Source organism: Podarcis bocagei, assembly GCF_964188305.1.
Source record: "Podarcis bocagei genome assembly, chromosome: 11".
In the NCBI taxonomy this organism is placed as follows: domain Eukaryota; kingdom Metazoa; phylum Chordata; class Lepidosauria; order Squamata; family Lacertidae; genus Podarcis; species Podarcis bocagei.
The window spans coordinates 1,228,620-1,254,838 of NC_138136.1; the positions used below are offsets into that span (position 1 = coordinate 1,228,620).

The 26,219-nt window shown below is 41.6% G+C and overlaps 1 protein-coding gene across 1 annotated transcript in view; it reads left to right on the plus strand.

Annotated features, from left to right (window-relative positions):
- Positions 1-10,965: 10,965 nt before the first annotated feature.
- Positions 10,966-26,219, plus strand: part of ENTREP1 (endosomal transmembrane epsin interactor 1) — a gene marked incomplete at its 5' end in the record, with an annotated part of 47,954 nt that continues 32,700 nt past the window's right edge. The window contains 4 exons of the mRNA XM_081213733.1: positions 10,966-11,316; positions 14,973-15,029; positions 17,724-17,834; positions 25,817-25,945. Coding sequence (XP_081069859.1) covers positions 10,966-11,316; positions 14,973-15,029; positions 17,724-17,834; positions 25,817-25,945 — 648 coding nt within the window. The remainder of the gene's footprint in view (positions 11,317-14,972; positions 15,030-17,723; positions 17,835-25,816; positions 25,946-26,219) is intronic.

Genomic DNA, 26,219 nt, shown 5'->3' on the forward strand with positions numbered 1-26,219 from the left:
ATGAGAAGTAATTGGGTGACATACTGTTAACCAAAGTAGAACATCAGGTGAAATTGAAGGATTTTAAAGAGATAAGGGATTTATTAACTGATAGGTTACAATTTCACCAACTAAATGATATTTTTAAGATAGATAAAAAGAAGGGTTTCAGTTATGAGACCAAGATTTGAAAAAGACTTGTTAGAAAATAATATAAAATTACTGTTGAAAATGTACAGATTACTGGCATACAAAGGATGAATAGGTTAAATCTGTAATGATTCACTGGGCTAAGGATTTGGGGCATAATATCCAGCTTTCAGAAAGGTCATGGATTTGAAATTCTCAGCATGTTGTACTTTGAAAGAAAATTATATGAAAATAATGTACTAGGGACTTCTGTTTTTACCACAGCTGCAACGGGTGAGCTCTGATTGGAGTAAGCAAGTCGGGGTGTACACTGGTACTGTGAGGGGCAACGTTTGGCTAAATGACCCCTGAAAAGACTTGGAAGGAAGCTCAAGCCAAAGGAACTTCGGCAGTGTCTCTTGGAGTCCCGGCACCCCTCGCTGAAAAACAAACGACTGAGGGGGGGGATCCAGGCACAGAGAAGAACATCAAACAGACCGGTGAGAAGCCTCATATCACTGTAGCAGCAAAAAGATGGTAAAATCTCTTATTTCTATATTAAAATAAATGTAAAGTGGTAGCAGCAGCAACAAAACTCAAAAGGAAATAAGAAGAAAGGGGAACTCGGGGGGGGGACCCCATGCAGAGTGAGTAAACCCAAAGAGTAAAAATAGTGCAGGGGAACAACGCTACCACAAAAGTAAAGGGAAGACAGAAGAACAGAAGAAATATAGAGAGAGTGTAAAGAAATCACTCAGATTGCAATTAAACTATTTGAAAGGCGTACTATCTGAAACAGACTTACTAGAAAAGTGCAGAGCGGTGCAGACAGCCTGTGATTGGGGCTGGGTAGAGTGAAGCAGCCGCTTTGAAAACGAAGGTCCTTGAAGGAAAGATAAAGACAAAGGAATAGGGAACACTGTGGGGGAAAGGAGGGAAATTTAATAAATAAGATGGTGACGAGGGTCTGAAGACGCTGTGTACTCACTGAGAAGAAGGAAGTGACAAAGACAAAAGAGTGAAAGTGAGGTTTAAAGGAGGATAGATGCTGGTGGACTGAATAAATAACACAGTGACAACAGCAACACTTAAGAGGCTTCCGGTTGGCTTCGCCCGTTATGGCAGACAGGAGTTCTTTCGCAGAAAGGGCGCCGGTGCTTTGAAGGCAGGGGAGAACCGCTAGAGCGTGGCGGTACCCCGAAAAAACCTCAGATCGAGTGTTCCGAGGACCTGGTGTTCCTGCTGGTGTCTGGAGAGACTCCCCCGCTCCCCGGAAAGCTCTAAAAAGAGTGCCGAGAGCGAGCGGGGTTGGAGACAACGGCACTTGGGAATAGACTCGCTTCCTTCAACGCACGAAGCTCTGAGTCTGGCAATCGTGAGCGGCCAATTCCTCCAAAGAAACATCAATTTGAAACTCGTGAGTAAAAGAAATAAATTTGACTAATTAGGAAAGGAAAGGGATTTAAAAACGGAGGTCGATCCCTTCCGCTGATTAAAGATGAAAGCAGCTAACGCAACCAAAGCTGCGATTTAAAACTTTCTTCCTTTGAAAACTCTCAAGTAAACTTTGTCGCCCCCCCCTTCTAGCAGGGGGAAGGGGGGGAGACTAACTTCAAAGTAAATTGCCCTGCAGAAGATTGTTTGAACTGTTGTATCTTCTTTGTGGAAGCAGACCTCCCGGTGGGGGAAGGCTAGACTCTATTGTGACGTCATAAAGGAATCGGATGCTTTCAACTTTCGTGTTCCTCTTTGGGAAAAACAAAGTAACTACAGCTGCCAGAGCTCTAAAATCACTATTAACAGTATTTCTACCCTCGGAAACAAATTATAGCTTTGAAACAAAACTTCTGGGATCTCAGTTTAAGGGAGCGAAAAAGGTTTAAAAAGTTGGGGAAGGAGAGACTGCTGTTTTTTGCATTGGGACTAGTGGAGAGGCTGGGAAGAAAATCTGTTTGCTCTCTCATCTCCCCCTTGTGAGTGAGGCTGACCTTGCTAATAAAATAAAATAAAAAGTATGGATGGGGGAGAGAAAGGAGAAAGACCAGAGAAAGTAAAAAACTAAAGTAAGGAGGGACACTAGATCACCAACTTTTGAAGAATCTGTGATGCAATTGCTTCAGGAAATTAAAGCAGAAGTAAGAGGAAATCAAAAATCTATATAAGATTTAAAAAACGACTTTGTTGAATTAAAGCAAAATTTGAAAGAAGACAGATGTATCTGCACATGAAGCTAGACTGACACAATTGGAAACTGTAAGAGTCCCTGATTTGGAAACAATTCAGCAGGAAGCCCAGAACTCAATTGCTTTTCTTCAATTGAGGGAGAGGGAGACTTATTTGAGATTGCGAAGGATACCCTAGAAGGAGCAGGATAATTTAAAGGGTGGCTTACTGATGAATTTGCAGCCCACTGGGATCTCTCAAAAGAAGAATTAAATCCCTGGATTGATAAGGCTTATAGATTTAGGCCGAAAAAGGATTCCAAGATTACACATCAATGGTTCCTCTTCATCCTGGAGAAGAGTGACTAGTGGGGTGCCACAGGGTTCTGTCTTGGGCCCGGTCTTATTTAACATCTTTATCAACGACTTGGATGATGGACTCAAGGGCATCCTGATCAAATTTGCAGATGACACCAAACTGGGAGGGGTGGCTAACACCCCAGAGGACAGGATCACACTTCAAAACAACCTTGACAGATTAGAGAACTGGGCCAAAACAAACAAGATGAATTTTAACAGGGAGAAATGTAAAGTATTGCACTTGGGCAAAAAAAATGAGAGGCACAAATACAAGATGGGTGACACCTGGCTTGAGAGCAGTACATGTGAAAAGGATCTAGGAGTCTTGGTTGACCACAAACTTGACATGAGCCAACAGTGTGACGCGGCAGCTAAAAAAGCCAATGCAATGCACTCTGGGCACCACAATTCAAGAAGGACACTGACAAACTGGAACGTGTCCAGAGGAGGGCAACCAAAATGGTCCAAGGCCTGGAAACGATGCCTTATGAGGAACGGCTAAGGGAGCTGGGCATGTTTAGCCTGGAGAAGAGGAGGTTAAGGGGTGATATGATAGCCATGTTCAAATATATAAAAGGATGTCACATAGAGGAGGGAGAAAGGTTGTTTTCTGCTGCTCCAGAGAAGCGGACACGGAGCAATGGATCCAAACTACAAGAAAGAAGATTCCACCTAAACATTAGGAAGAACTTCCTGACAGTAAGAGCTGTTCGACAGTGGAATTTGCTGCCAAGGAGTGTGGTGGAGTCTCCTACTTTGGAGGTCTTTAAGCAGAGGCTTGACAACCATATGTCAGGAGTGCTCTGATGGTGTTTCCTGCTTGGCAGGGGGTTGGACTCGATGGCCCTTGTGGTCTCTTCCAACTCTATGATTCTATGATTCTAAGATAACACCAAAGAATAACATCTAATCTGGTATGTTGAAACGGAACGGAAAGGAAGGGGGATAAAACTTTTTCTACTACGATAATACCTAACAACCCCCCCCCCCCGAAGAAACTTCTACATTACTTACAGCAAGTGAGATCAGAAAATATAATCTGTGTGGAAATAACAATACTAACTAAAGCCTTTGTTTTTTGAAATGCTTGGAAGAAGATAAAAGACTCTCCAGAAGGGTGATGTGACAGACTATTTAATTGGGATCCGCCATTATGGGACAGACCGAGTTGCAGAGATAAATAGTCATGCGGGAGGCGAGCTCTCAGTTTGTTATATCTGTACTTCAAGTCCAATTTGGTAAATCTCCCCTGAAAGACTAATGTTTGATGTAACCTGTCTGAGAAAATTAATGAGCAAACGCCTAGATTTTATTTCATCGGAACTGAGAGAAGATGGCGTCTGCCACCAGAGAAGGACTTTTGGATTGATTCGGCATAAACACCAGCGTGCGAGGACATACTGCAAACAATAGATTTATCAGCTGGAGAAAAAAAAGAGAGTCATACAAATTTCACACAGAAGCATATTATTGCTCACATCAATTCGCCTGTGGAAACAACTCAGAGGCCATGAAGGAAGGAAGGATAAGATAACAACAGGAAGATTTAAAGAAGGAACTATTGGAAACTCAAGGCAGTAGAAACATAAGATGATTGGAACCCCACTGAACTTGAAGCATGGGAAGCCCCAACAAAAATTTATAATTTGGCAAAATATTTGGACTATATGAGATGTATTTGTATAATTTGGAATATGTAATGTGATCTGATTGGATTGTTAAAATGGAAAACTTAATAAAAATTATTTTAAAAAAATAAAAAAGGTAAAGAAAAGGATAAAATTGAGCAATTTCTTAATACAAATGAATTGCAGAAAATTACCACAGATAAAAGACTCCTACTCAATGGTTTGATTACAAGACAGGAAGTTGAGACAGCTATAAATCAGATGAAACTAGGCAAAGCTCCAGGACCAGACAGGTTATCAGCCAAATATTACAAAACTCTGAAAGAATGGCTAATTCAACCGTTGGCAGATGTGTGTAACAAGATTTTAAGAGGGGAGAAAGCACCTGAAACCTGGAAGGATGCTTCTATAACCCTGATACCGAAATTAGAGCATGATAGATTGGATGTTAAAAATTACAGACCAATCTCATTACTTAATGTGGATTATAAAATTTTGGCAAATATTCTGGCTAATAGATTGAAGAAGGTCTTAACAGAGTATATTCATAAAGACCAGGCAGGATTTCTGCCTGGAAGACACATGAAGGATAATATTAGGAATATAATTGATATATTGGAAGGATTAAAAGCTAAAAGAAATTGTAAAGTTTTATTAATGTTTATTGATGCAGAAAAGGTCTTTGATAATATTTCTTGGCTTTTTATGGAAAGAAATTTAGAAAGAATTGGCCCACAAACTTGACATGACTTAACTTGACTTAACTTGACTGTTGGCCCACAAACTTGACATGAGCCAACAGTGTGACGCGGCAGCTAAAAAAGCCAATGCAATTCTGCGCTGCATCAATAGGAGTATAGCATCTAGATCAAGGGAAGTAATAGTGCCACTGTATTCTGCTCTGGTCAGACCTCACCTGGAGTACTGTGTCCAGTTCTGGGCACCACAATTCAAGAAGGACACTGACAAACTGGAACGTGTCCAGAGGAGGGCAACCAAAATGGTCAAAGGCCTGGAAACGATGCCTTATGAGGAACGGCTAAGGGAGCTGGGCATGTTTAGCCTGGAGAAGAGGAGGTTAAGGGGTGATATGATAGCCATGTTCAAATATATAAAAGGATGTCACATAGAGGAGGGAGAAAGGTTGTTTTCTGCTGCTCCAGAGAAGCGGACACGGAGCAATGGATCCAAACTACAAGAAAGAAGATTCCACCTAAACATTAGGAAGAACTTCCTGACAGTAAGAGCTGTTCGACAGTGGAATTTGCTGCCAAGGAGTGTGGTGGAGTCTCCTACTTTGGAGGTCTTTAAGCAGAGGCTTGACAACCATATGTCAGGAGTGCTCTGATGGTGTTTCCTGCTTGGCAGGGGGTTGGACTCGATGGCCCTTGTGGTCTCTTCCAACTCTATGATTCTATGATTCTAAGCTCAGCCAAGGGTGGAAGGATAAAGAACTATGCCAGTGGTAATAATCAGACCAATAACTACTACAAAACTATTCTCCTTTTCCAACACAGATAACTTAAACTCTTTCTACTAACTTTACAATTTTTAATTAATAAAGAATGAAATTTAAATTGTTATCTTGGAACATAAATGGTTTAAACAATAGGAGGAAAAGGCAGAAAATAGAACGTATCTTAGAGAGGCAGAAGTGGGACCTTGCTTGTTTACGTGAAACCCACATTAATATTAAGCATAATAGATTATTGGTAAAATTAAAGTTAGGGGAAGAATTCATCGCATCTGATGTAAGAAAAAAGAGGGGGGTTGTAATGTACGTTAAAAGCAAATACAAACTAGAATTGCTATATGAAGATAAAAAGGGGAGGATTGTAAGTCAAAATGTCACTAGAAGGGGAAACAATTGTGGTAGCGGGAATCTATGGATCAAACAAAAGATAATCAGAATTCTATGTTAAAGTAAGATCATTATTAATGGAATATATAGATATGAGAATTATTGTGTTAGACGATTTAAATGGAGTAATGGAACCAGAATTGGATAGATCGCAGAAGAGAGGGGGAAATGAAGGGAAGCTACCAAAAAGTTTTGTGGAAATGGTAAGGATTTTTTATTTAGTGGATATATGTAGATATAAATATCCTGTCGAAAAGGAGTTCTCTTATTTCTCAGAACCAAAAAATTCATAGAGCCGAATCGACAGTATATGGATTACTAAGGATATGACAATTAAAGCAGAGAATGCCTAAATATTACCAAAAACACTTACAGATCATAATCTAGTATCATTAACTCTTAAAAGAAAAGAGAAGGAAGGGGGGGAATGTGGAGAATGAATGTTTTCCTATTAAAAAACCAAAGAGTAATACAAGGAGCCAGAAAGTTGATGAAGGAATATTTTGAAAACAATTGGAGGAAAGGGACAGATGTAAAAAGTGTGGGATGCTGGGAAGGCAGTTGTTAGGGGATATTTCATACCACAAAACTCAATAGCATATAAGAAAAAATGAAAAAGAGAAAAGGGAGCTTTTAGAAGAAATTAAAAGGAAGGAAAAATTGGCCTATGCAAGCAAAAATAAAGAGAGATTAAATCAAATTAAATTACTGAGAGTAGAATATAATAAAATTATAGAACAGGAGATAGAAAAACAAATTAAATTCTGGAAATATAAAAATTTTGAATGGGCAAAGAAACCAGGCAAGATCCTTGCCTGGCAATTAAAGAAACAAAGAAATGAAAAATTAATAAATAAGATAAAAGCAGAAGAGAGGACAATAAGGGATATTACATGAATTTAAAAAGAAAGAAAGATGAAGTGTCAATAGAAGAAATAGAGGAATAAATAAAGAAAAATAAATTAATAGAGATAGCAGAAGAAGACCATAAATTATTAAATGAACCAATATGAACCGTAGAAATCAAGGAATTAATTCAAAAATTACAAATAGGGAAATCCCCAAGCCCAGACAGCTTACCAGCAGAATACTATAAAGAAATGTTAAATGGACTTCCGGGTTGGCGCCATCGCCGAATGGCGGACTCCCTCCGAGCTCCGGAGGGAGTCTGCTCGGCAGGGGCTGGGTCCTACCGCGCCGGCGACGCGGGGACCCTTAAAAACCACGGGCACGGAGCCCGTGGACATGGGGACTCGGCTGGTACCGTTAGCGCCCTCCCGACTCGTGAAGGAGCCTTTTTAAAGGCTACGGATCGGGTGCCGGGGAGCGGCGTGGTGCTGTGAGTCTATCGCTTCCCCTGCCGAGCGCAGCCGCATGCCATTCGTCGGAGAGCGCTGGGTTCTTCCATTGGAAATTCGGCTATTTAACAACAACCCGTGAGTAATTGGGTAACCGGGTATAAAAGGAGGGAAAAAAAGGAATTTTTTTTCGGATTCGGCACGAGCGGGGGGGATCTAAAAAGGAAGTCAGTCCCCTCCCTGATTGTAAACATGCTAAAACAAGGACTGAGAAACCAAGATCGATTCAGAAGTTTATTGCTGACAAAAAATATCAATTCCACGATGGGATACTACAAGAATTGTGCTGGAGGAGAAAAGTCGAGGGTGAGAGGGAAAAGGCAACCCCCCCCCTGGGAACCGGGGTGATTCAGAGAACCTGGCGGAGAGAGATGGAGAATTTGACAGCTGTCAAAGTAGCTGTCAAATCTTGAGAACATAAAGAGGACTTTGTTATAAGTATTTTGCTGGTAAATTTTGTTACAATTGGACATAAATATGGATACAAAATGTCGGGGGGGAAAGAAACAACAACTTGACTTTTGGATTAGAGGATACAAAGTTACTGCAACCCCCCTAGAGGGGCTTTGGGACATTACAAGTGGCGTATGTGGAAAACTACTCCGGGATGTGTACAGGACTTATCTCCTGGGAAAGCAGCTAAATTGAAATATTGTTTTGTCTACAGAGGTGACAACACAATAGAATTTTTCTATTGAAGCAAGGTAGGAACTGGACGTAAGTTTTTGTTCCTGAATAACAAACCTCTGTAGAGATACTAGATTTCGGAATAAAAATGGTTTTGCAGCTGAACAAGATAGAAACCTGAGAAAGTAAGAAATAAAAGAGCAAAGGACCAACTACGCCACGGAAAGAACAATGGGAGGAGCAACTATGACCAAAGGAAATTAAAGGCCTCTATTAGACTGGACTTTTGAAGTTAAACAGCATCAAAACAAGCAAATTTAAAGAAAACCGGCAAGATGGATTGAGGAAAATTTGGCTGTGGACTTGAGACCTCCAGGCCGACAAGATACAGACTGATGGACATGGGGAATCTAAACCGGGGAAGGGAGGGGGAATTCTAGAATCCAAAGGCTATGTAACCAACTTTTTGAATCTTTTTCTATCTTTTATCTTTTATCTTTCTATATAACTTTGGTATTTTGATTTAACATGTTTTGGAAAAAAAGGGGGAATTCGTGGAAGGAAACGGGGTAGATCTTGGGGGGGAAAATCTTTTTTCTATTTTGTTAAAGATGAGGAGTGATGTTAAGATTGTAATTTAAATTGGCTAATAGGCATAACATATTAGGTTTAAATTGGGAATGAGAACTTGTGGAACCAACTTAGGGAAAGGGGAATACAGTCGGGAGGGGAAGGAGGGAGTCCCAGAAAGAAGGTTATGAAAATAAGGGTTTAAAATTGGTCTTTCTTTTTCTTTCTTTTCTTTATCTTTTCTATTTTTTCTATTCTGTCATTATTGGAAATCTTAATAAATATGATTAAAAAAAAAAGAAATGTTAAATGAATTAATCTACCTACTAAAAGAAGTAATAGAGGAAGCGGTAGAGAAGGGGAATATTACCGACACTTGGACCCAAGCATATAAAACGTTCCTGCCAAAACAAGGTATGGACTTGGAATCTGTCTCAAATTCAGATTATAAAATTTATGCAGGATTATTGGCTAATAGGTTGAAAACAATAATAGGAAAAATAGTACATAAAAACCAGGCCGGATTTGAGGAAGGAAGACAAATAAAGGATATTAGAAATATAATAGACATAATGGAATATTTACAAGTAAGAAGATATAAACAAGCAGCCCTGATTTCAATTGATGCGGAGAAGGCTTTCAATAAAATCTCATCGGAATTTATGAAAAAACTATTAAAAGAATTGTGTCTTGGCGAAAAATTCTAAAAAGGTATAAATGCAATATATAACCAACAGAAGGCAAAAATTATTATTAATGGAGAGTTTGGAGAAGAAATTAATATTTAAAGGTACAAGACAAGGATGTCCCCTATCCACAATGTTGTTTATAATAGTATTAGAGGTTCTATTAAAGAAAATAAGGCAGGACAACCAAATAAGAGGAATAGCAGTTGGTGAAAAAAGATACCAGTTAAGAGCCTTTGCAGATGATGTTATGATCACAACAGAAAATCCCCTACAATGCACACCTAGAATATTGGAATGTATAAACGAATACGGCAGATTAGCAGGATTCAAATTAAATTGTGGGGAAACCAAAATACTAGTGAAAAATATGGAAGAAAAAGATAAAGTGAAATTACAGGATTGGAAAGTAAAAAGAAAATAAGGTATCCTGGAATAAATTTAACAACAAATACTATGGGTTTAAGTAATGAGAACTATGGGAAAACATGGAGTGAAATAAAAAAATATTTGCAAGTATGGGGGAAATTAAATCTTTCCTTATTAGGGAAAATATCGGTAATAAAGATGAACATACTGCCAAGGCTGATGTTTTATTTCAAAGTATCCCAGTACTAGGAGGAGAGAAATGTTTTAATAATTGGAACAGAGGTTGGGCCAAATTGGTGTGGTCAGTCTGTGGGATTGAGTGTGGGTACGTAGGAATATTTTGAAGGATTGTGTGAAATGTATGTTTGTATATTCGTAACGTATGCATGCTGAATTATTTTAATAATAAAAATTAATTTAAAAAAAGAAAGAAAATGATGTACTAGTTGTATTTGACTCCTACTAAGTTGGCAAAAATGTACAGGACAAGGGCCTTCTGGAAATGTAAAGAAAAAGAAGGTACCTTTTATCACATGGTGGACATGTAAGGTAATAAAAGCCTTCTGGGAAACGATATATAATGAATTGGGGGGGGGGGAATGTTCAAAATAACTTTTATTAAAAAAACCACCGGAAGCTTTTTTATTAGGAATTGTAGGTGCCAATATTCCAAAGGAGCAGGAAAGCCTTTCAATGCATGTGAGGAGAGGGACAGGGCTGCTACTGGCAGAGATGGACAGAAGACCCAGTTCCTCCCCAGAAGGCGGCAAAGGAAGGGGAAATGGCAGAACTGCGCGGAAAGGTCAGGCAAGAAGACGCGAACGTCAAGGAGGAAGGGGGGAAAATTATAATATATCTGGGAGATCACTGTAAGCAGATTAACATTTTAGAAGGATTACAGTCACACTTGTCATGTGGCAAATTTGATGGACCAAACGGAGTGGCAGAAGAAGCCCCTTTTTCTCTCGGCCCGGCAGCCGCCAGGCTAGTTCTCGCGAGTCAGTGGCGAGGGGAGACCACGCCCCCCCGAGGCTCGCTCCCGACGGGGCTCGGCGGCAACTGGGAAGCGGCGCGCGCGGGCGCATCTGGGCGGAGCCACCGGCCTCGCCCCGCCCCCTTGCCCGCGCCCTTCCTCCCGCCGCCGGGGGGCGCCTGCGGGGCGAGCGCGGAGGGCGGGGCCTGGCCTGGCGCGCCTTAAAGGGGCCGCTGCGGCCACGCACTTGTTGCCTCCGGCCCATGTCTCTGCCGGTGGTGCTGCCGGGCTCGTGCTGCCCGCTGGCCCGGCTCTCGGCGGCGCCCGAGGCGCCCAGACCCGCCCCGCCGCCGCCCGCCCGCCCGCCCTGGTCCCGCTCCGGGTGGCCTGGGCCGCGCTCGGCCGCGCTCTCCCCCGGCGGGGCCTGCCGCTGGGCGGGGAGGCCGCCGCTGCCGCCGTCTGGGCCGGGGCTGCTGCCGGCGCGCCCGCTGCTGTCTCTGGGGCTGCTGCAGCTGATCCTGGGCTGCTGCCTGGTGGCGCTCAGCTTCGGGGCGCTGTCCCTCAGCAGCTCCCCGCAAGTCAAGAACTCCTGCCCCTTCTGGGCCGGCTCCTCGGTAAGTGCCCGGCCCGGGGAAAGGCCTGCTCTCGACGTGCCCCTCAGAGGCCAGCTTCCCTTGTTGACCCCGATTGCTTCCTTTCGGTTCTCCGCCCTCCGGCGGCAGGAGCGCCCGGCCCTTAGCGAGGCGCAGCTCGGGGGTCGAGCGCCTCTATAATAACTCCCGGTCTCTGCTGATGTCAAACCTGCAAGATTCGGTTGCGCCTATTTACCTAGGCATGTATTAATATGAGACATTCCATGAACCTTCCTCGTGTGGAGAACAGTTGATTTGTTTTGCAAATATCACTTCATAAATATCATTTATCATATGACATTTGATCCCATGCACAAGGCACAATAATAATTCTTATTGGTTTCCATGGAATTTGTTTTTCTATGTGCTGCATCTCCCTGCCTCTGAGGGTTGCAAATTATGTTAACTTTCAGAACTGAAGATACAGTACTCCCATACATAATGTATCTTCAGTGCTCAAGGAAAATAATGGGAACCTCATTATTACCTCCAATGTTTTCCGGGTTATGCATCTCTGTTTATTTAAATAATGACTTAAATATTATTTTTATTTTTAAAATATAACCATTTTTATACCTGCTGATTATGAAGTGCCTGGTTATGTGCTGGCTATGCACACACACACTCCGGCTATGCACACGCACACGGTCCGTCTGCGGGACTGTGAAGTGGCCCAAGCCACAAAAACTTTGCCGACCCCTGGGGTAGAGCATGTGCTCAGCATGCAGAGAGTCCCAGGTGGGGATGAAAAACCCTGCCTGATACCCCGGAGAAGCACTTCCAGACAGTGTGGACAATACGCACCAATGGTCTGACCCACTGCAAGGCATTTTAAGTTTTGGGCATCTTGTATTATCTCAACACAAGAGCAGCTGTTCTTCATGCTATTAAAAAACACCAAAGGCACACAATTAATAAGATATAATTGGGGCACCTAGCCCCTTTTTTTTGTAACCAGAGAGCTAAAACCTTGCAGAGCATCATTTCAGGCTCTAGTCATAAATTTGGGTTAATGCAAGGCATTTTTAGATGCAGTGGTGCCCCACAAGACGAATGCCTCGCATGACGGAAAACTCGCTAGACGAAAGAGTTTTCCGTTTTGGAGGTGCTTCGCAAAACGAATTTCCTATGGGCTTGCTTCGCAAGACAACAATGTCTTGCGAGTTCCTGCTGGTTTTTTTTCCTTCCCCCCCTTTTTCTAAGCCGTTAAGCCGCTTATCAGCTGATCCGATCAGCAGATAAGCCGCTAAAAGCCGCTAATAGCGCTAATCTGCTAATCCGTCAAAAACCGCTAGACGAAGAGAATCACAGAACGGATTCTTTTCGTCTTGCGAGGCACCACTGTATATGTTTATTTTTGTGGAGTGTTAGTAAACCCAAGTGCCTGTTCTTGCAGAGTTGGGGAAGGTGGGGGGAGTGTGGAGTCAGTATCCTATCAAAGACCTTCATTCGTGATTGATGCTATGTGAATGCAGCAGTCTATAGCTGCTTATATGCAGGTGGGTTAGGGCCCATGTGGATAGTTGCTCATTGATAAGGGTTAGTCTCGTGAGGTGAGGCTTTGGCTTGGAACAGAGGGGAAAGTGCTTTCTAATTTCTTGTCCGCCACTAGACCAGAAGAGGTAGAAAATGAAAGTTTTTGGGAAAATTTTGATATGTCTCATCATACAGCTCAGGACCAGGGTAGTCTCTTATACACCCAGGAGATTACTGCGGTCTGTAGTATTACTTCGGTTTCACCTGCAGATTCCAAGGTTCTCAGGAGCAGGGCTGTTAGTATTATCATTATTATCATTATTAGCGTGGCTGCCCCTGTTCTATGGAACAACATTCCTGTTGAGATATGTCAGACACTCAGTTTCTGGTAGCAATTGAGGAAGGTCACAACCAAAGAAGATATCTTATGCACATAACCTTGGTCAAATGAGAAACATGTACAAATGGGTGCTGTGTGTCACCTCATGCAGCAGTTGGTTTTAAGAACAGGTCATGTGGCCAAATATGTTGATAAAGGAAGAGCAGAAGGACCTGGGCAGGGACCTGGGCTGCCCTTGCCCAGGTGATGGACATCACTGCTGATGTTATGGCTCCAGGCCTGCAATTGTCCCATCTGTATAGTTATTTTATTCTGTTCTGATGTTAAACCACCAGTTGTGGGGGTCTGTGATTTGAATACTGATGCTTTGTTCCATATTAGATGTTCGTTTTGTAGCTGATGGCTTAGTATCTTTTTTTATAACCAAGAAGAAAAAAGTGAAAATTTAAAAGTTCTCAAATTTATGCAAGTTTATGATTCATATATGAAAGTAGAGATTTCAGTTCTGCTTATATCATCTAGAAAGCAAGCATTAGTTTGTCACCACTTCCTTGTCTCATTGGTTTTAAAAATTGATTTCAAGAGAATGTAAGTGCAACTAACTTAATTTTAATATGGATAACAAAATTGATTTGAAAATCAGTACAGCACAGATGGCAGAATTTATCATTGAACCACACTCCTCTTTCCCCCTTTTCTTTCTATTGTAACACTAATGTCTCAACAAATGAAACTGATCTGTAGAAAATGTAACTTGAAAAAAGAGACATTGGACATACTTTTGTAAACCAAGAAATCTTTAATAAAAATATGGTGTTTGTTTTTATTAAAAAACCCTACACTGATAAAGGAGTTTTCTCTTTGTGAGCATGAGACTTATAGAAAACTGTGCAAAATCAATAACAAACAAAAATGACTAATAATGTAAAGCGTAAAAAGCATAAAGAACATAAAGGCCTGTTAGAGATAAAATTCTCTAAAAGTATGCCAGTCCACCCCGTTTTTGCTTCCTGGCTAAAAGCATTCCGTGATAGAATTAGATGAACATCCTTTTATGTTTAATTTTAAATTTAAATTTTAAATGTGTGTTTTAATCTCTGCTTGGAAATGGATCTTTTTTTTTTTACATGTATATGCTTACTCAACTGAAGAGCAAAAGAAATAGTGGAACAAATTTTGGTTCTATTAGCAAAGCAGGAAAATTGGCATCCTACGTTCAGCACTGAAACTGCTTTTCTGTACTTTACTAGTATAGTCATACCTCAGGTTGAATGCGCTTCAGGATGAGCGCGTTTGAGTTGCGCTCCGCGGCAACTCGGAAGTAACGGAGCACGTTACTTCCGGGTTTCACCGCTTGCACATGCGCAGACGCTCAAAATGACATCATGCGCAGAAGCGCCGAAACGTGACCCGCGCAGACGTGCGGACACGGGTTACGTTTGCTTCTAGATGCAAACGGGGCTCCGGAACGGATCCCGTTCGCATCTAGAGGTACCACTGTAGAGCTTAAAATGTGTGGAATACCCTTGAAATTAAAGGGAACAGTGGGAGTCCTCTACTGTCCCCATTCCTCTTCAATAGACCATCCAGGTGTGAAGAGTTGTGTGTTTGGGAGGGTGCACACGTGTGTTACAGGCAGCACACTGAATTGATCATATATGTATTCCTATTGTGACCCAGTCAGTGGGTCCTGAGCTCCTACCTTTTTAATCAGAATTTTGTCAGTGCTCTTTTAGCGCTTCAGAGTTAGAGCTATTCAACATGCAAATGATGGGTGATGAACTCTCACTTCTTAATAACTATTTGTTTTTTATTGTTGCAGGTAATTTTATCGGGAATTATAGGATTAACCACATGGAAGAGACCAATGATACTTCTGGTATGTGTTGGTTAATATGTTCTGGTTTGGTTATAGCACAATAATTTATTGTCCAACTAATGCTGTTCTATAGAATTTGTGTGGGTGAAATATTGAATCCACTTACTTGTGAGTAGTGCCAAGAAGATTATTTGCAATAAGAACAAAACCCTCTTGAATTAATTAGAAAAGAAAGATCTCTACACAGTAGATCAATACTTTCTGCACTAAGAAATGCAAACTGACAGAAAACCCTATCTGTATCCCTATCTGTTATACATTATATTAGTCTGCTAATTTTTAGATAAGCATGAAATATACTTGAAAACAAATTACCGTACTTTTCGCTCTATAGGACGCACTTTTTCCCCTGAAGGGGAAATGTGTGTGCATCCTATGGAGCGCATGCAGGCTCCTTGGCTTCAGCGATAGCAACGCGAAGCCTCCGGAGGCTTCGCGTTGCTTTCGCTGAAGCCAGGAGAGTCTGGTCTTTGAGGCTGGCGGTGGGGGAAAGTAGCACTTCTCCTCACCGCCAGCCCCACAGGCTCAGGGGGCAGCGGGAAGGCACGCGACACCTTTGCGCAGCTCCTGACCTGGTTTTGAGGCTGGCGGTGGGGGAAAGCAGCGCTTCCCCCCACCGCCAGCCCCACACGCTCGGTTGAAAAGCCCGCAGGAGCCGCATGCTCTTTAAAGAGTGTGTGGCTCCTGTGGGCTTTTGCGGGAGATGGGGGAATTCCCCCACCTCCCGCAAAAGCGTGCAAAAGCGTGCAAAAGCCGCGCACTCTTTAAAGGGTGCACGGCTTTTGCGGGCTTTTCTACGAGGTGGGGGAATTCCTGCAGGAGCCGCACAGCCTTTAAAGAGTGCGCCGCTCTTGGGGGCTTTTCCCCAAGGAGGGATAAGGGATGGACTGACCGAGTCATAGAATCATAGAATCATAGAGTTGGAAGAGACCACAAGGGCCATCGAGTCCAACCCCCTGCCAAGCAGGAAACACCATCAGAGCACTCCTGACATATGGTTGTCAAGCCTCTGCTTAAAGACCTCCAAAGTAGGAGACTCCACCACACTCCTTGGCAGCAAATTCCACTGTCAAACAACTCTTACTGTCAGGAAGTTCTTCCTAATGTTTAGGTGGAATCTTCTTTCTTGTAGTTTGGATCCATTGCTCCGTGTCCGCTTCTCTGGAGCAGCAGAAAACAACCTTTCTCCCTCCTCTATGTGACATCCTTTTATATATTTGAACATGGCTATCATGTCACCCCTTAACCTCCTCTTCTCCAGGCTAAACATGCCCAGCTCCCTTAGCTGTTCCTCATAAGGCATCGTTTCCAGGCCTTTGACCATTTTGGTTGCCCTCCTCTGGACACGTTCCAGTTTGTCAGTGTCCTTCTTGAACTGTGGTGCCCAGAACTGGACACAGTACTCCAGGTGAGGTCTGACCAGAGCAGAATACAGTGGCACTATTACTTCCCTTGATCTAGATGCTATACTCCTATTGATGCAGCCCAGAATTGCATTGGGTTTTTTAGCTGCCGCGTCACACTGTTGGCTCATGTCAAGTTTGTGGTCAACCAAGACTCCTAGATCCTTCTCCCTCCTGTGGGCTTTTGCGGGAGATGGGGGAATTCCCCCACCTCCCGCAATAGCAGGGAGAAGGTGCAGACTGTCCGCTGCTCTTAGAGCTGGGGGGGTATCATATTTTTTCCCTTGATTTCCCCATCTGAAAACTAGGTGCACCCTATGGTCAGGTGCGCCCTATAGCGCGAAAAATACGGTATCTATTTTTCAGGGTTTAAGCACTGCAAGAAGTTTGTGTTTCATTTAATATTGACTAGTATGTTTTCTTATTATATCATTCTTTTTCTACTGTATTTTCTGTGTTTTCCGTATATAAGATGCCCCCATGTATAAGATGACCCCTCTTTTTTTAAACCCAAAATTAAGAAATCGATATTTTTAAACATCAACCAGAACAACTTTGATTTTTTATTAAATATTCAAAGCACCGCATCGGAGATCGCCCAGTGCACATTTAAATGCCAACTAAATGGAATCCCCCCCCCCCGTCATTAATTGGTACCTATCTGGATCAGAGGGCAGGCATAGCTGGGACTGATGTCTTTATTTCCTCCACCCAGAGATCTTTGTGATAATAAAGGAGGCATAATCTGTTTAACAGACTGTGTAATTTTTCCTATTGAGAGTATCAGCAAAATAAATGTGGGTTATGTCAAGAATATATTCTATATTATATTTCGTAGTAGAGGAGAAAGTAAAGTGTAATTTGAATCTGTCAAATTTGCCTGTGCCTTTGCTGGAATATGCTGTTTTCAGTTCAGTGTTTGTACTATAAAGCGGCTTCATCAGCTTTCTTTCCCTTATTGCAGTGTGATCATTAGATACTTCTTCAGATTTCATAATATTGAATCCAGTGAAAAATAATGTAAGATTGAAATATCAAATTCTGCAAGCAGTATTTAGAAGTTTCTATACCACCCTGTCAAGTTTATGATTGCTCATAAGTGATAGAATATAACTGAATATGTAGGAATATGTTTCAAATGGCAAATCTTTTGGTGGACAATGAATTTAGCACAGTATTTTAAAACCTAAGGCATAGATGGCAAAGGTAACATGCAGGACAGTATGTTTTGATAGTGTTTACATAGAATGCCAAGCGGCTTAAAATTCTTGTATTTTTTGTTTTGTTTTAGGTTAACCTGTTTGTTTTGCTTTCTGTCATTTGTGTTCTCTTGAACCTGGCTGGATTCATCCTGGGATGCCAAGGTGCCCAATTTGTATCCAGTCTCCCTAGATGTGATCTGGTGAGGAGACAATTTACCTGATTGTGTCTGAAGCATGACTGTAGATGACTGTGCTTGTCATATAAAGCTTTACCGTGCCAAGAAACTTAGAAGTGCAAGCATTGTATATACAAACTATAAAGCAAACTATACCTCCCTCCAATACTAACTAAGGCTGCAGTCCTGAGTTTGTTTTCTCAGAAGTAAGAAGTCAATTTAGTTAACAGGGCTTACTGCCAGGTAAGTGGAGTTCGGATTGCAGTCTAATTATATTCTACAGTGGTGCCTCGCAAGACGAAAATAATTCGTTCCGCGAGTCTTTTCGTCTTGCGATGTTTTTCGTCTTGCGAAGCACCGTCCGTCGCAACTGCGCCTCTTCAAGCGGCTTTAAGAAAAAAGTGCAAGACGTTTTTGTCTTGCGAAGCAAGCCCATAGGGAAATTTGTCTAGCGAAGCAACGCAAAACTGAAAAACCCTTTCGTCTAGCGAGTTTTTCGTCTTGCGAGGCATTTGTCTTGCGGGGCACCACTGTATTATGTTTTGCTCTCTTAACAAAAAAGTGGCTTAGAAAAGGAATAACAGTAACCATATTATCAAATAATAAACGGATTAATTCGTGGATCTATAGATTATCTGTGTTCAGATACCAAGTCTGTACTCCTATTTCCATAAGCCTTTGGCTTACTTGCTTAGTCCTTATCTCCCTGAGCATAAAAATATGCATTATGCAAAACATGGGGAATACTAAAAAGAACATACCCACGTGGTGTTCATTTTTTTTTTTATAAAATTTTTATTGGTTTTACAAAATTTTATAGAACAAACAAACACTTAAAAAGACAAACATACACGTATAATTTCATATCATATTTTCATAAACCTCTTTTCTGGGACTTCCCCATACCCCCCCTTTCTGCATCCCAATGTCCATAATTTTATAGCAACTCCCAATTGTTACTTTCCAACCTCTGTCATCTTAGTCATCTCTATATTCTGACCTTATATCACTGTATCCCTTTGTTCCTGAAAACCACAACACTCTAACATTCATTAAGTTTATAATAGTCCTTAAGATAACTTTTGAATTTTCTCCATTCTTCTTCCGCCGTCTCTTTTCCTTGGTCACGGATTCTGCCTGTCATCTCGGCCAATGTCATATAGTCCATCACTTTCATCTGCCATTCTTCCAGAGTGGGTAGATCTTGTGTCTTCCAATACTTTGCGATGAGTATTCTTGCTGCTGTTGTAGCGTACATAAAAAAAGTTCTATCCCTCTTTGACACCAATTGGCCGACAATGCCCAAGAGAAAGGCCTCTGGTTTTTTAGGAAAAGTACATTTAAGTACCTTTTTCATTTCATTATAGATCATTTCCCAGAAAGCCTTAATCTTCGGGCATGTCCACCAAAGGTGGTAGAAGGTACCTTCAGTCTCTTTACATTTCCAACATTTGTTATCGGGCAAATGATAAATTTTTGCCAGCTTGACTGGGGTCATGTACCACCTATAGACCATTTTCATAATGTTTTCCTTTAAGGCATTACATGCCGTGAATTTAATACCGGTGTTCCATAACCATTCCCAGTCAGCTGACATAATGTTATGACCAACATCCTGTGCCCACTTAATCATAGCCGATTTGACTGTTTCGTCCTGTGTATTCCATTTCAGCAACAAGTTATACATTCTGGATAAATTCTTAGTATTGGGTTCTAACAATTCAGTCTCTAGTTTTGATTTTTCCATCTGAAAGCCAATTTTCCTGTCCTGTTTGAAAAACTCCATTATTTGATGGTATTGAAACCAATTTTGTACTTTATGTTTCAATTTCTCATGACTTTGTAATTTCAACTTATCTCCATCCTGTTCCAAAATTTCCCAATACTTCGGCCATCCGACCTCCATATTGAGTTTCTTCACTGCCTTGGCCTCCACTGGTGACACCCATCTAGGGGTTTTGTTTTCCAACAGATCTTTATATCTTATCCAAACGTTGAACAATGCTTTTCTAACAATGTGGCTTTTAAAGGCACTATGCAGCTTGATTTTGTCATACCATAGATATGCATGCCAACCGAAAGCATTGTTAAAACCTTCCAGATCCAAAATGTCTGTGTTCTCGAGGAGCATCCATTCTTTCAGCCAGCAAAAAGCTGCTGCCTCATAGTACAATTTTAAGTCCGGCAGGGCAAAACCCCCTCTTTCTTTAGCGTCTGTCAATATTTTAAATTTGATTCTGGGCTTTTTGCCCTGCCAGACAAATTTCGAAATATCTTTCTGCCACCTCTTGAAACATTCCATCTTATCAAGAATCTGCAAGGTCTGAAACAAAAATAACATTCTAGGCAATACATTCATTTTAATCACTGCAATTCGGCCTAACATTGACAATTTCAAATTTGACCATATTTCTAGATCTTTTTTAATCTCTGACCAACATTTTTCATAGTTATCCTTATACAAATTCACATTTTTAGATGTCAAATAAACCCCTAGGTATTTCACCTTCTTGACCACCGTCAACCCTGTCTCCTCTTGGAATTTCTCTTTTTCCGTATCTGTTAAATTTTTTCCTAAAACTTTGGTTTTTTGTTTATTCAACTTAAATCCAGCTACCTGGCCAAACTGTTGGATTATTTCCAGGACCTTTTTCGTACTAGTGTTTGGCTCTTGCAAAGTCAGTACTAGGTCATCTGCAAATGCTCTTAACTTATAATGTTTAGCTCCGACCTGCACTCCTTTAACCTGCTGGTCATTCCTAATCATATTCAGCAACACCTCCAGAACTGAAATGAAGAGTAATGGGGAAATTGGGCACCCCTGTCGTGTTCCTTTTTCTATCTTAAGTTCCTCAGTTACTACATTATTTACAATCAATTTAGCTTTTTGTTCAGAATATATTGCAGCCATACCATTCTCAAAACCTTGGCCTACCCCCATCCCATGAAGATTCTTTGTCATAAAGCTCCAAGAAATATTGTCAAAGGCTTTCTCCGCGTCCACAAAAATCAGTACTGCTTTAGTATTTATATTCACCTCTAGCTTTTCCAAAATATCTATTATATTCCTTACATTGTCTGCTAGGTGTCTTTTTGGGAGAAAGCCTGCTTGGTTCTTATGAATCTTTTCCATCAGCACTTTTTAAAATCTTTTTGCCAAAATGTCTGCAAAAATTTTGTAATCCACATTAAGTAGTGGTATTGGGCGGTAGTTCTTCAGTTGAGTCTTTTCAGTCTCTGTCTTTGGTATGAGTGAAATATATGCTTCTTTCCACGATTCAGGTGCCTTTTTTCCCTCAAGGATCTCATTACAGACTTCTTTTAGTGGTTGAATCAACCATTCCTTCAACGATTTGTAGTATCTGGAAGTCAGTCCATCTGGTCCTGGAGATTTGCCCAATTGCATATTCTGAATGGCAGCCTCTATCTCTTGTTCTGTTATTCTCTGGTTCAGATCCATCTTGCTTTGATGAGAGATTTTTTGTAATCCATATTTATCAAGGAATTTGTCTATATCTTCTTCATTTTGCGGGCCTTGAGTATAAAGTTTTTTAAAATAACTCAAGAAGCAATTTCTAATTTCATTAGGTTTAGATATATTCTTTCCATCCACTTCTAGGCTTGTAACTGTATTTAATTTCTGCCTTTTCTTCAATTGCCATGCCAGAAGTTTGCCACATTTATTTGCTGATTCAAATGTCTTTTGTTTCATTTGCTTTATCTTCCATTCAATCTCTTGGTTCATCAATTCCATATATTGTGTTTGATATAACTTAATCTCTCTTAAAATCTCCTGGGACTTTGGTTTTACTCTTAATTTTTTCTCTCCTTCCTTTATCTTTTCCAAAATCTTTTCTTTTTTCTCATTTTGTTTTTTCCTCTTTATTGAGTTTTGTTGAATCAAAAAACCTCGCATCACCGCTTTGCTTGCGTCCCAGATCACTCTTTTCTCCACGTCAGCCCTCAAATTTATTTCAAAATAGTCTTTTAAAGTTTTTTGGGCCTTCATAAGGATCTCCTTGTCTCGAAAGAGGGTGTCATTCATTCTCCATCTAAATTGACCAGCTGTTGTAAGTTTCATTTCCATCTTCACGGCGTTATGGTCGGAGCAAGTTTTTGGGCAGATTTCTACCTTCTTAATCTTTGGAGCCATGCCACTAGTAATCCAGATTTGATCAATTCTGGTCCAGGTCATCATTGCTTGGGAGAAAAAGGTTCCCTCTCTCTCCAGAGGGTTCCTTGTTCTCCATATATCTATCAAGTCCAAATTTTCCGTCATTTCAAAAAAGGTCCTAGGAAGTCTCCCTTCCTTGGTAACTGTTAGTCTTTGCGCCTTGTCCATGTTGGTGGAGACCACACCATTCATGTCTCCCATAATTATCATATTGTAATCCAAATAGTCCGTCAGAGTTTCATGAAGTCTCTTGAAGAAGTCAGATTTACCTTCGTTTGGTGCGTAGATTCCAACAACTAAAAGTTTTTCTCCTTGTACTTGTATCTCCACTGCCAAATATCTCCCTTGCTCATCTTTAAACATCATTTTTGGGGCCCATTTCTCTTTTACATATATCACAACTCCTCTTTTTTTTACTTTGTCTGATGAGATAAATTCTTGTCCTAGTCTTTTGTTTGTAAGTAATCTCCTGTGAGCTCTGGTTATGTGGGTTTCTTGTAGACATATCAAGTCCAATTGTTCTCTGTTCAAAATGTGAAAAACTTGTCTTCTCTTCAAAGGCCCATTGAGCCCATTACAATTCCAGCTAAAAAGTTGCAGGGCCATTTTGTTATTTCTCTGACACTCCTCCAACAGCTCCAAGTTGTTGCTCTTCCTCTGATGGTGGTGGTTTGTGTCCAAGTGAGAGTTTCAGAATGTCTAGTGCTCTCCTCTGTTCTGCAATTGGGTCCACAGTCCCCTTCTGCAGGTCCTCTTGATTTCTTTCCAAAAATTTGTCTTTGTCTTTAATAGTCTTTATTTTCACCTTCTTTCCTTTGTAATCAAAAGACAGTCCCTGTGGGAATTCCCACCTGAAGCGGATGGAGTTTTTCTTTAACAAAAGAGCTAAGTCCTTATAAAAGCTTCTCAAATCCAAAATATATTTTGGGATGTCTTTAAAAATCTGTGCAGCTGAGTTTCCAATTTGCAAGGCCTTTTCAAAGTGTAGTCCTAGTATTTTGTCTCTTTCTTCCTTAGATCTAAGTGTAATCAGGCAGTCTCTCGGGGTCTTTCTGTCCTGCTTTTTGCCCAGTCTGAAGGCTGTTGTAATTTTAAATTCGTCTTCCTCCAGATCCCAGCAATCAGCAAACTCCTGTGTTAAAAACTCCGCAAGGTTGTCACTTTCGTTCTCTGGAATCAATCTCAATTTCAAATTTCTCTCTTTTCTCTGTAATTCCCACAGAGCCAAAGTTGCGTCGTGTTCATGGACCTTCTTGGCAATCGGTTCTAAATTCTCTTGTGTCTCTCCAGCGATAGCTCTCGCTTCTTCAGCAATTTTACGTGTAGTAGAATTTTCCTCAACCAATTTATTTATAGATTCTGTGTTCTGGTCTAGTCTTGCTGATATTTCTGTTAATTTTTGTGTATTTTCTGAAGTCTGTTTTGTCAGGGACTCCAGGGATTGATTTATCTTGAGCAGGGCTTCTGTCACGGCTTCCATAGAGACAGCTGTCACTTTTTCTTGTCCTGTTATTCCTGCAAGTCCGGCAGTTACGCCTGTGATTGAGCCTCTTTTCTTTAGCTGTTGTTGCTGCAGCTGGTGCTGTTGCTGTTGTTTGGTTTTGGCTCTTGTGACTATCTCTTCTTGTGAGCCACTCATGTCAAGGTCGTTTCCCACGGGAGCTGTTCCCCACTGGAAAATTCCACTGTCTTAGGCTGGGCCAACCTTTACTTTACCCTCTAGGGGGAGCAAATCAAAATGGCCAAATATAAAATGTCCAAATACGAAGGCAAAGAGAATATCCAAATACGTAGGAAAGGGAGAAAGAGAAAAATTAAAGCAAGTGTAGCTGGAGACTTGTAACTGCAAATTGCCACAATTTCCCAGTAGATACTGTCTCAACTTACTCTGATGTACTGTATCCAGTCAATGCAGAAACTTTATATCACAATGTAACTTTCACAGGGAAAAGCCAGTTCAGTGTCCTATTGTCCTAAAAGGCAGACCGTTTTCATGCTCTTAGACAGCTGAGGCAGCAGAGGATTTTTCTTTTAAATAAATCATGCAGTTGCCAAAGTCACTTTTGCCTCCCCTCTGCCCTGCTAGCTAGAGGGGAGATCTAAAGTCCAAATGTCAGGTTTGATTAAATAAAAGCAAAGTCTTTAACGGATGCAGCTTTAGAGTTCCGTTGCTTTCACTTTCATGCAGTCGGGGGGAGGCAGACTTCCTTGATTTTGACCTCCCCGCTTTCAACCAAATCTCCAAATTTTAGATCCAAATAAAAGTTCCGTTTTACTCACGGGTTTTTTCTGTCCGTAATTTACAGGAAGGAATCGGCGCTCTCCACTAATAGCGACGCGGCTTCACCCTGCGGGCTGGGTAGCGATTCTCAGCACCGCGCTCCCCCGATGTCGTTCCGGAGCCTTTAAAAAGGCTCTGCGGTAAAGGGGGGCGCTTTTGGTGCCCACCGAATCTCCTCGTTCACAGGCTTCCACGCCTGTGATTTTAGGGGTCCCCCGCTTGCCGTAGCGGGACAGACCCGAACTCGCAGGGCAGTCCTTCTCCGGAGCTCGGAAAAAGGACCGCCATTAGCGCTGGCGCCGACCGGAAGTCCTACCCACGTGGTGTTCAGCCCCTAAATTATTTGGATCACAGTAGGTGTCCATTACATTGGTAGTGAGTATGTTGATACAAAGCTTTCTCAAAGAGGAGAAGGGATGATCTGAAGGAACCACGTTTGGTGTCCTATAAATAATCCTAATTTATAGTCTAATGGAAGAATGCCTCAGCATGCTTTATATTTGGCTAAAGCTGGCAAAGAAGACTGGCAAGCTATGATTTGAACAGTTGCTTTGAACAAGGACTGGCTTTCAGTTCTGGTTTGGAGAACTCCATCAAACCATAATTTCCTGGTTTGAATATAATGGCAGTTTAGGATTATATCAGACCAGGAAGCACTAAGAAGGGGGAGCTCCTCTATTGTGTATTTGGACTTAAGACTTGTTATAGGAGGGTGGTGCTTCTTAACCCCATGCCCAGCTCAGGGGCTGATGGCATGCCCTCCAACATTCTCTGATGAAAATAGGGACGTCCTAAGGGAAAGTGGGACATTCTGGGACCACATCAGAAACTGGGATGGCTTCTGTAAATCTGGGAATGTCCCTGGAACACTTGGAGGGTCTGTGATGGACCCCAGCACCTTTGGCCGGTGAGAGCAGTGGGGATACCCTGGATGTGGTTCACATCCTAAGCGGACTCCTTAACATTAGTCTACCCCACCTGACTCTGTGCCTACAGCAAACCTGCGTTCATCTGTAAACAATAAAGTTGTGGCCAAATTTGAACCCAGTGTATGTTTTCTGTTTTATTTGCTGTTCATACACCCTTCTGTATGGGACGCAGGTGGCGCTGTCGGTCCCTGCTCCTGCCAACCTAGCAGTTCGAAAGCACGTCAAAGTGCAAGTAGATAAATAGGTACTGCTCCAGCGGGAAGGTAAACTGTGTTTCCGTGTGCTGCTGCTCTGGTTCGCCAGAAGCGGCTTAGTCATGCTGGCCACATGACCCGGAAGCTGTACGCCGGCTCCCTCGGCCAGTAAAGCGAGATGAGCACTGCAACCCCAGAGTCAGTCAGAACTGGACCTAATGGTCAGGGGTCCCTTTACACCCTACAGACCTTACACCCTTCTATGGCCTCAGTGCAACTGGGCCCACAATTTTTCCTCAAGCAATACATTTATTAGAGTCGGCAATTGCTTTATGGATTTTTATTCTTCTGTACTTCGCTTTTGCATTCAGTGCAGTATTTTTCAATTTACTGATTCAGATTTCTCTTTACTTTTCACAATATTGAAGGCTGATGTGGGTGAAAGTAAGTTTTGTTTCTGTTGTGAAGAATTTCTGCCAGAAAAATGCACAGAGAAAGATAATGCGCTGAAGCTGTATCCCGTCCAACCATGTGGTGCAGTTCACCTTCTACTCAAGGTAAGTCAGCATGTGACATGGGCTGCATTGGCAAAGAATAAACTGCAAGAAAAATGCACTTTGGCATCATGTTGTAATTTCATAAAGAACCCATTGCTCAGAATGAAAGAGGAGGTTAACTTATAAATTCTTGGCCTATAGAATGAGATAGCCCTTGAAAGTCGTAAGACACCTTACTTCTAGGGTGTAGATGCAATCTACAAAGCAGTGGTTGCCGTTATGATATAAGCAGCTTGTCCGTAGTAGTTATGGATCTTGGAATAGTTATGGGTCT